Source organism: Mizuhopecten yessoensis, unplaced genomic scaffold (genome assembly GCF_002113885.1).
Source record: "Mizuhopecten yessoensis strain PY_sf001 unplaced genomic scaffold, ASM211388v2 scaffold2671, whole genome shotgun sequence".
In the NCBI taxonomy this organism is placed as follows: Eukaryota; Metazoa; Mollusca; class Bivalvia; order Pectinida; family Pectinidae; genus Mizuhopecten; species Mizuhopecten yessoensis.
Genome location: NW_018404662.1, coordinates 736,622 through 748,476, shown reverse-complemented (window position 1 = coordinate 748,476; position 11,855 = coordinate 736,622). Strand labels below are relative to the sequence as shown.

General features: G+C 36.0%; 1 protein-coding gene across 3 annotated transcripts in view; it reads left to right on the top strand.

Annotated features, from left to right (window-relative positions):
* The window catches only part of LOC110446282 (pyruvate dehydrogenase phosphatase regulatory subunit, mitochondrial-like), a 39,795-nt gene extending 30,139 nt beyond the window's left edge, over positions 1 to 9,656 (top strand). For 2 of the 3 annotated variants that reach the window (XM_021491346.1, XM_021491345.1), the window contains exons 16-19: positions 991 to 1,198; positions 5,908 to 5,997; positions 6,376 to 6,555; positions 7,026 to 9,656. In XM_021491346.1, the coding sequence (XP_021347021.1) occupies positions 991 to 1,198; positions 5,908 to 5,997; positions 6,376 to 6,555; positions 7,026 to 7,436 (889 nt within the window). In that variant the 3' untranslated portion in view covers positions 7,437 to 9,656. The remainder of the gene's footprint in view (positions 1 to 990; positions 1,199 to 5,907; positions 5,998 to 6,375; positions 6,556 to 7,025) is intronic. The other variant, XR_002462443.1, reaches the window with a different exon arrangement.
* The last annotated feature ends 2,199 nt before the right edge of the window (positions 9,657 to 11,855 follow it).

Below are 11,855 nucleotides of genomic sequence, written 5' to 3'. Positions count from 1 at the left end.
CTTAAATTGTAAATTTCAGGACCCCCGAGCTATCCGTTCTCCCTTGGGGAGGGGGTAAAGTTTACTATAGTTTATATAGGGAAATAACACTTTTGGGTATATTTTGACAACTTTCTGTAGGAAATTATTTTTACTTGGTGAGAATTATCCTTGGAGGTAGATGGTTTCAAATTGTAAAATTGAGATTCCTACCCCGACCCCTGGGGCCAGGGCGGGGCCCCAAAGGGAAAATTAATCAATATTTCAAAAATCTTCTTCTCCAGACTCAGAGGTACTACAGTGATTTTCTTTACGTGGAAAGAAAGATCATCAGGGGCTTTATTTAAATTGAAAATATCAGGACCCCGAGCTATCCGTTCTCCCTTGGGGAGGGGTTAACGTTTAATATAGTTTATATAGGGAAATAACACTTTTCGGTATATATTTTATATATTTTCAGCAGAAAATTGCTCAAACTTAGTCAGAATCATCTTGGGTAAATGAGAGTTTTACTTTGTAAAATTAGGATTCCTGCCCCATCCCCAGGGGCTAGAGCGGGGCCCCAAAGGGAACATTTACCAATATTTTCAAATTCTTATCCATTGATGACATGACAAGTATTGTATTTCACTTAGTTTACATGCTGATTTCCACATCACATCTAAACAATAAAATAAAGCTACCAGTATCTATGATATAACTCAGGTGACCGCTAAGGCCCTTGGGCCTCTTGTCTTTTTATCTTGCTATCTGCCTCATTTAAATATCTCGAATGGTAATAAACAGGTAAACTGTTGTTTCATCGTTTTTGTTGTGTATAAACATGGGTAGCAGTATAGACCCTTAGTTGCTATTTAGTCACCCTACTTCACATAGAGTTACCATTGACTATCAATTTCACCTACATAGAAATGAAATCAATAAAGTATTTGTAAGCCGTAATCAATAAGGTGTTTGTGCTACATTTTCAGTTATTCCTTTTGATTTATTTTTTTTCCAACTTTCTCTCAGCTTTTTCATAATATCCCCGGCATCCCAGCAGACCAGATCCCTAGCTTGGCTGCAGCGGTTCCAGCCTGAGGATGGGTCAGTTCAGATCCGAGACATCACATCAGCGTATGCAGGGATCAATGTAATAGGTCCTCATGCCCAACAACTGCTAGCTGATGTGACAGACATCTCGACCACTCTGAAGGACTTCAAACCTATGACATGCAAGGTATACACTTTGAAACTAGACTACTCAGTATACTGACATTAAGAGGGACTGAATCAGTAGACTATAATAATAATAATAATACACAACATTAATATAGCGCCCTATATAATTTGTAAAATTACTCTAAAGCGCTTTATAACATATGGATAATAGTAATGGTTCTAATTGTGAAAACAAAAAACAAAGGCTTACAATCACTTTCATACATTTAAGCAGGCAATGTGCACATAATTGAACAAATAAAAGGTCGGTATTTACATGACGTCTTTGCAAGGATTCTTAAATGCAGATGTGAAGAGGTGAGTTTTGATGTCCCTCTTGAACTTGGCCAGGGTATTTGACTTTCTAATAGCAGATGGTAATTATATAAGCTATTCCACAAAGTAGCCGAAACCCTCCCAAAGCATCTGTTTCCGTAGGTCACAGTACAAGATTTTGGGACACACAACAAAGATTCTGACTCCGATCGCAGTGATCAAGACGGCTGATACAGGGTAACAAGCTCCTGTAGGTACTGAGGAGCTGTTCCATTCAGTGCCTTGTATGTGTACACCAGAATTTTGTACTGCGACCTGTATTGTACAGGTAACCAGTGCAACGAATAAAGCATAGGTGTGATGTGCTCTCTCTTTAGAGTACGAGTAACTAGCCGTGCTGCAGTGTTCTGGACCCTCTGCAGACGACTAGTTAGACTACTCAGTATACTGACGTTAAGTAGGACTGGATCAGTAGACTACTCAGTATACTGACATTAAGAGGGACTGAATCAGTAGACTACTCAGTATACTGACATTAAGAGGGACTGAATCAGTAGACTACTCAGTATACTGACGTTAAGTAGGACTGGATCAGTAGACTACTCAGTATACTGACATTAAGAGGGACTGGATCAGTGGACTACTCAGTATACTGACATTAAGAGGGGCTGGATCAATAGACTACTCAGTATACTGACATTAAGTGGAACTGAATCAGTAGACTACTCAGTATACTGACATTAAGTGGGACTGAATCAGTTGACTACTCAGTATACTGACATTAAGTGGGACTGAATCAGTAGACTACTCAGTATACTGACATTAAGTGGGACTGAATCAGTAGACTACTCAGTATACTGACATTAAGTGGGACTGAATCAGTAGACTACTCAGTATACTGACATTAAGTGGGACTGAATCAGTAGACTACTCAGTATACTGACATTAAGTGGGACTGAATCAGTAGACTACTCAGTATACTGACATTAAGTGGGACTGAATCAGTAGACTACTCAGTATACTGACATTAAGTGGGACTGAATCAGTAGACTACTCAGTATACTGACATTAAGTGGGACTGAATCAGTAGACTACTCAGTATACTGACATTAAGTGGGACTGAATCAGTAGACTACTCAGTATACTGACATTAAGTGGGACTGAATCAGTAGACTACTCAGTATACTGACATTAAGTGGGACTGAATCAGTAGACTACTCAGTATACTGACATTAAGTGGGACTGAATCAGTAGACTACTCAGTATACTGACATTAAGTGGGACTGAATCAGTAGACTACTCAGTATACTGACATTAAGTGGGACTGAATCAGTAGACTACTCAGTATACTGACATTAAGTGGGACTGAATCAGTAGACTACTCAGTATACTGACATTAAGTGGGACTGAATCAGTAGACTACTCAGTATACTGACATTAAGTGGGACTGAATCAGTAGACTACTCAGTATACTGACATTAAGTGGGACTGAATCAGTAGACTACTCAGTATACTGACATTAAGTGGGACTGAATCAGTAGACTACTCAGTATACTGACATTAAGTGGGACTGAATCAGTAGACTACTCAGTATACTGACATTAAGTGGGACTGAATCAGTAGACTACTCAGTATACTGACATTAAGTGGGACTGAATCAGTAGACTACTCAGTATACTGACATTAAGTGGGACTGAATCAGTAGACTACTCAGTATACTGACATTAAGTGGGACTGAATCAGTAGACTACTCAGTATACTGACATTAAGTGGGACTGAATCAGTAGACTACTCAGTATACTGACATTAAGTGGGACTGAATCAGTAGACTACTCAGTATACTGACATTAAGTGGGACTGAATCAGTAGACTACTCAGTATACTGACATTAAGTGGGACTGAATCAGTAGACTACTCAGTATACTGACATTAAGTGGGACTGAATCAGTAGACTACTCAGTATACTGACATTAAGTGGGACTGAATCAGTAGACTACTCAGTATACTGACATTAAGTGGGACTGAATCAGTAGACTACTCAGTATACTGACATTAAGTGGGACTGAATCAGTAGACTACTCAGTATACTGACATTAAGTGGGACTGAATCAGTAGACTACTCAGTATACTGACATTAAGTGGGACTGAATCAGTAGACTACTCAGTATACTGACATTAAGTGGGACTGAATCAGTAGACTACTCAGTATACTGACATTAAGTGGGACTGAATCAGTAGACTACTCAGTATACTGACATTAAGTGGGACTGAATCAGTAGACTACTCAGTATACTGACATTAAGTGGGACTGAATCAGTAGACTACTCAGTATACTGACATTAAGTGGGACTGAATCAGTAGACTACTCAGTATACTGACATTAAGTGGGACTGAATCAGTAGACTACTCAGTATACTGACATTAAGTGGGACTGAATCAGTAGACTACTCAGTATACTGACATTAAGTGGGACTGAATCAGTTGACTACTCAGTATACTGACATTAAGAGGGACTGAATCAGTAGACTACTCAGTATACTGACATTAAGTGGGACTGAATCAGTAGACTACTCAGTATACTGACATTAAGTGGGACTGAATCAGTAGACTACTCAGTATACTGACATTAAGTGGGACTGAATCAGTAGACTACTCAGTATACTGACATTAAGTGGGACTGAATCAGTAGACTACTCAGTATACTGACATTAAGTGGGACTGAATCAGTAGACTACTCAGTATACTGACATTAAGTGGGACTGAATCAGTAGACTACTCAGTATACTGACATTAAGTGGGACTGAATCAGTAGACTACTCAGTATACTGACATTAAGTGGGACTGAATCAGTAGACTACTCAGTATACTGACATTAAGTGGGACTGAATCAGTAGACTACTCAGTATACTGACATTAAGTGGGACTGAATCAGTAGACTACTCAGTATACTGACATTAAGTGGGACTGAATCAGTAGACTACTCAGTATACTGACATTAAGTGGGACTGAATCAGTAGACTACTCAGTATACTGACATTAAGTGGGACTGAATCAGTAGACTACTCAGTATACTGACATTAAGTGGGACTGAATCAGTAGACTACTCAGTATACTGACATTAAGTGGGACTGAATCAGTAGACTACTCAGTATACTGACATTAAGTGGGACTGAATCAGTAGACTACTCAGTATACTGACATTAAGTGGGACTGAATCAGTAGACTACTCAGTATACTGACATTAAGTGGGACTGAATCAGTAGACTACTCAGTATACTGACATTAAGTGGGACTGAATCAGTAGACTACTCAGTATACTGACATTAAGTGGGACTGAATCAGTAGACTACTCAGTATACTGACATTAAGTGGGACTGAATCAGTAGACTACTCAGTATACTGACATTAAGTGGGACTGAATCAGTAGACTACTCAGTATACTGACATTAAGTGGGACTGAATCAGTAGACTACTCAGTATACTGACATTAAGTGGGACTGAATCAGTAGACTACTCAGTATACTGACATTAAGTGGGACTGAATCAGTAGACTACTCAGTATACTGACATTAAGTGGGACTGAATCAGTAGACTACTCAGTATACTGACATTAAGTGGGACTGAATCAGTAGACTACTCAGTATACTGACATTAAGTGGGACTGAATCAGTAGACTACTCAGTATACTGACATTAAGTGGGACTGAATCAGTTCATCACATACTATAGTTTGTCAATGATGTCAATTGCATAAAATTAAAATAAGGTGTCAGTTAATTTAAGTACCAACTCTTATTACTTATTGTGGCCATTTCGTATGTCCACAGTTACTATTTTATTGGGATTATGCTCTGCAAGCCCCAATAATTAAATAAAGTTGTTATTTGTTCACTTAATACATACTTGGTATGAAATTCAAATTAAACAATAAAAAAGAACCTGAGCATCTATTTTATTTTTCAATTTTAACAGAAGAAATAAACCAAGCATGTGTTGCTTGCAAAGCTAACTCTCAGTTAAGTGATAAGTGATGACAAGGATAGTATATCTAATGGCATATTTGATATAATTGATACCCTTTAAGAGTTTGATATAATTGATACCCTTTAAGAGTTTGATATAATTGCCTACAAATCTCAGTTTTTAGCATCAGACAAGACAAAAAGTCTTCCAAATGCTCATACCACATGGCCAATCTTTGCTGTTTCAGTTTTAATTATAAATAAGTATTTTCTATGGATAGTCTTCCATCACGATGTCACAGACCTGAGCAACGTGTAAAATTCTTTTACCACTTTCTTTAAGTAAATGATGCTTTTGGTAAAATTCTTCCTTAATACCCCAGTTTTCTTGAAGACTGAATTATGGATTCCAGGTATTCTGCTACAGATTTACAAATTATTTTGGGTGTATATTTTGGAGGTTTTATAAAAGAATACCCATCTGGTTACAGGTTATAGATGTTGGGTTTGCCAGTGATATCCGGGCCATGAGACTGACACATGGTGGAGAAGACGGATTTGTCCTCTATGTTCCCTCCGAGGTAACTTGTACTTCTTACTTATATATTGGTCATAAGCCCTGTGGCTGATATCAATCCCATCACTTAGCTGATTACAATTGAAAAAATACGGTAATACCACTGAATAAATTTGTCTTTAGAGAACTTTGCTAGATGTTCAGAAGATTTTTATATGCCACACTTTTCAAAAAAGCTGATACAAGAGGTTTGATGTATCTGTAACCTATAAGAAACTGATATACTTTAAACTGGAGTTTACATTAGCTAAGCTGATAATGTAATGATTATAGATTTAAGTAAATACCAGCTTATGAATGTGTTACATGTTGGGCAGTAGACTTTTACATGTTGGGCAGTAGACTTGATGGTTCCAGCTGACCTATGATATTTTATTCCTAGTATGCACTCCATGTGTACGACACATTGATGACTGCAGGGAAGGATTACGGAATTCGTCACGCCGGCTACTATGCCCTGAAATTTTTGCGTATTGAGAAGTTCTATGCATACTGGGGCATGGATCTCACGACCCACACCACTCCTCTTGAGTGTGGCCGCGACTTCAGGGTCAAATTTGATGTAAGGCAGATTCCATCAAACACATTTGATAGTGTTTTTTAAAGGATGCTTTATGTAGACTTTAAAGTTCTGAAACTAAACACTCATACTATACTTTTAGTATCATCAGTACTATATAAAATGAATTTACAACATGTATGTAATCTTTGAAATAAATACCATTGGACAATGAAAAGCAAGGTTGGTTAAGTTTGTGTGAATGATGATAAATGTATCTTTATGACTAAATAAAATGAAATTTGATATCTTATTAAAATTGTATTATGTGTACCTGGGCAAAATTTATGATGTGTTTATTTTCTGCTACTTTTTATTTTATTTTTATTTTAACATTGGAAAATATTAGAGTTAAGATTTTGAAGATATATTCAGGATTGTGTTAGATTAAGTGAAAATAGAACCCTCATGAAATTTAAACGCTTTACAGAATTTTGGAGTTCTACAATATGGTTTACTTTTGTTATGTTCAGGCAGGAGATTTTATCGGGAAGGAGGCATTACTGAAGCAGAAGGAAGAGGGGATCAGCCAAAGGTTTGTTCAGTTCTTACTGGAGGACTTCAATGTTGACGAGGACGTGTGGCCTTGGGGAGGAGAACCAATCTATCGTAATGGCAAGTTCTCTGGAACCACAACATCTAGCGGGTATGGATTCAAGCTGGATAAGATGGTGTGTCTTGGTTTTATCAGAGACTATGACGAGCAGGGTAAGAGCGTCATGTACAAAAACATGAACCAATTTGTATTGGACAGGAATGCAAAGTATGAAATAGCTATTGGTGGTCGGATGTTTGAAGCCAAAGTGCGTCTTTACACTCACAAGGCAGCCTACTCAGCCTCCGAGCCAGTCTTCATCCCAGTCCCATCAATGAATACCACATGAATGGAGTTTTACTACTGTGTGAATGTTAGATATCTAAGGACACAGTTATTGGACCTACAGTGATACAGGTTAAGTCAACTTCAGGTATTTAGAAAATTATCTAATCACGTTAACATCACTGCTGTAACAGTTACTCGCCAAAGATTCTATGAAGGACTTGTTCTCAAAGAAATATAAAATCCTGTCATGCTAGAATCTAGCTCCATGTATGGTTAAATCTTAAAACAGTATCATGTGCAATATCATGTGCAATTTGATTTTCTTATAATTAGATAAAGTTCTTTAAGTGTAAATGTAAGTGTATTGATTTTGAATTAATATCATGAGCAATTGCATTTTTTTCACATTAGTTGAAGAACTTCAGGTGCAGATAAAAGTTTATTAAAACTGACAAAATTTGATAAAGACTTATTCTGTAATGGAATACCTGTCGATAAAGAACTCTTCTGTAATAAAATTCTTGTCTGTAAATGGCAGTGGTTCTAGTTCCCATCTCTTTAGACAATTAAACCTCCGCAAATGTAACATGTTTAAAGGTATAGAAGCAGTTTTCATTAATAGATTATTGAATTAAATTAAAAGTCAATAAATATCTGAGATGGATGACAATTCATGAACAAACACGGCTAAAGTGAAGAAATGTAGATGTACATGTATCCTTGTTGATTATTTGATCATTAATTGTAATTACTTACATGATGTGTGAGTCAGGTGTAGAGGATATATAATCATGTACTAGAAATATGTCATTAGATTAACCTAAACAGATGTTCTTAATACAGGATTTTTTATTACTGTAATCTGAATGATTCCATCAAAATAAGAAAATATTTGATATGATAGATTTAATATTTATCGTCTTTAATAAATTAATAAGAAATTAGGTAGACATGATAAACTATCATCATTATTCACGAGTTATCACTTAAACAGACTTTTTCTCTTAAACAATAATGTGTGTTTGGGAAGCCATTATTGTTTCCTTTCAAACTCGGACTGTGATCAAAATGTTTATAACCCTGAAGCATGTAGGTATGCAGACATGATTTTTTGTTATAAAACTTACCTAAATGGGTGTTTAACCACATGAAGATAACAAGATAGTTCACCAAAGCCTAGAGAAGTTTGACATGAGGGTAACATGATATCAGAGGTATTCCACATGAAGGTAACTTGATATTAGAGGTATTCCACATGAAGGTAACTTGATATTAGAGGTATTCCACATCAGGAATTACACCTTGTATGTAAAATAGTGCAAAATGAAATAGTGCAAAATGTAAAATGGTGCAAGATGAAAAAGTGCAAAATGAAATAGTGCAAAATGAAAAAGTGCTAAATGTAAAATAGTGCAAAATGAAATAATGCAAAATGTATACCAAAGATTATACTGTGTTCTGTTGAATTCCTGCCGGTTTGGTAATATTTCTGTGTGACTGAGATTGTTCTAGGTTAGATTGAGGATCAGGAACAAATTCAGGTTTAACATAAGAATTATGGTCTATGTTGTTAATACCCAGTATGATTAATTGTAGCATAAAATACATTCTAAAGATTTTTTTTAACAAGTTCAAGCATGTTAACTTTCCTGTATATTAAGTGTAAGCTTTTCAAGGTATTGGCTAACTGGTGTCATGTTTTTGTAGAGAATCATTGATTTGTTGAACAGGATTTAGTTTAAAGTTTACAATCACTTTAAGGTTCATGAAAATAATAATTTGTGTTAATTTTTTTTGTAATTTTTGATAGATTTCAGTATTATTTATCATAATAATATCTTTCTTTCCTTTATAGTCCCATACGTATTGTATTGCTGGAATGTTTATATGTTTGTATAAACCAAGAGAATTTATTCACGGTAAACATGGTACAATGTTGGTAATGAAGGGCATACATTTCTCCAAGTCAACAAGTTATACATTCAAAAAGGTGTAAAAATAAAATTTGCATATTATGTAGATTGAAATTGATGCCAAGACATGTAATCACTAAATTATTTTTATAATATTCATGATAAACTGTTTTTAAAGTTTTGATTAATTTCCAACTATTAAATGGATAATTCATTTAAATATCAGACTTAATATTATACTTTGTGTATCTATATGTTATTATTTAAGTCTGCATATACCAGGTATAGGTCAGTAACAAAAGGGCATACGAACACAGACAACCTTTTATGTCTGATACTTCCATGTAATAAAGTATGTTATATTACTTCATATTGTCATGTTTCTTTGTGTTGCTTTTTGTTATTTCTATATTTTCATGTTATGCCAAGGTTTTTAACAGCTGGAACAGTCTCAATAGTTCTAGCACCGACCTTGAGCTGGAGATCCATTGTTTGCTGACACTTTGGGGAAAAGACGATTAGTTCCGTCTTTTCCTGATCATTAAGCTTAAGCATGTTGGCGTTCATCCAGATACTGATATCTGTCAGACAAGCTTCCAGACTTTCTGAGACTGTATTCCAACTGTCCTGTGGTTTGATGACCATGTAAATTTGTTTGTCATCGGCATAGCAATGATAGCGAAGGATATGGCAACGACAAATCTCTCCAATCGGTTTGGAGTACTTACAATATTTTCGTGGTTCTAACACCGACCGTTGAGGAACCCTGAAATCTAGAATTTTGTCATGTGAGGTGGAAGATCCGATGGCAACACACTGTCGTTGTTCAATCAGGTAAGACTGTATCCAGCATAGTGCGGTATCAGTCACTCCATAAGAGTATTCTGGATGTTTATAAAGTATGCCATGGTCAATGACGTCAAATGCAGCTGACAAGTCCAGCATGACAAGCACCGCTCTGCACTTGTTATCCAATGCAGAAGCTATATCATTATGTACACGTAGGAGGGCCGTCTCAGTAGAATGTCCCATGCGGTAGGCCGATTGCATGTTGTCATGGAGACTATTTGCATGGAGATGAACCTCTAAACGCCGGGACACAAACGTCTCCAAGATTTTAGACAAAAAAGGCAGATTTGAAACTGGGCGGTAGTTTTTCAACTCCTCCTTGTCCATTCCAGGCTTCTTTAACATGGTCTGACATGTGCCTTCTTGAAACATATTGGAACCTTTAATACATTTATATATCACACCATCTATACCTGTATATACTACATATACTGAGTATTGCTAAAGCAATACATGTCCCCTACCGGTCCATGCTAGCTATTACACTGTAATGATTTATAAAAATGATGCCCTCTGGTATGAGTTTGGGAAAATGAAAAGTATACAATTAGCTTGTAACTGATTTTTTTTTGTAATAATAATACAAGAAATTGTAATGTTAGTATTATGACAGAGGAATTATATAAAATAAAATGATTATTATATTTTGTTGCTTTTGTGGTATTAAATAAATTCTAAATAATAGTAACGCTGACCTTGACCTTGACCCAACAACCCTGAAACTCGAACTTGTCAGAGAAATATGGTCCTTTGTAATTGTGTGAAGTTTGATCCAAATCCCTCAAGGAATGAAGCCACTAGAGCGCTGATAAGGATTTTCTAAATATAGTAACGGTGACCTTGACCTTGATATAACTGTCCGTGATATTATGGTTCTATGTAATTGTATGGAGTTCGATCAAAATCCCTCAAGGAATGAAGCCGCTGGAGCGCTTACAGGGATTTTCTAATAATAGTATCGGTGACCTTGACCTTGATATAACAACCCAGAAACTCGAAATTTTCCGAGATATTATGGTTCTATGTAATTATATGAAGTTTGATAAAAATCCCTCAAGGATTGAAGCCGCTAGAGCGCTGACAAGGATTTTCTAATAATAGTATCGGTGACCTTGACCTTGATATAACAACCCAGAAACTCGAAATTGTCCGAGATATTATGGTTCTATGTAATTGTATGAAGTTTGATAAAAATCCCTCAAGGATTGAAGCCGCTAGAGCGCTGACAAGGATTTTCTAATAATAGTATCGGTGACCTTGACCTTGATATAACAACCCAGAAACTCGAAATTGTCCGAGATAGTATGGTTCTATGTAATTGTATAAAGTTTGATCAAAATCCCTCAAGGATTGAAGCCGCTAGAGTGCTGACAAACATTGGTGTTACGTTCTCTAAACAGTAATATTATATATTATAAATTTTGTTCTAAATATTTGCCGGTATAGACCAGTACAGCATTTAAGGTTGACAGAATGGAAATGCCAACATTTCTAAAAGTTTGCATGTGATATCATATCGGTTGTTTTTATTAATGTCTGTCTATATTATTTTAATGACGTATAAAACCTTTTTAAAGGAAGAAAAACATGTCATATTGCATTTGTATATTTGTACGATGTATACAAGTATGTAAGTATGCGCCCAGTGTTCTTGTAATATCTTTATGTGCCGGTAGAATTATGTGTGTCTTATTAAATAATGAACAAGTTTTATTACG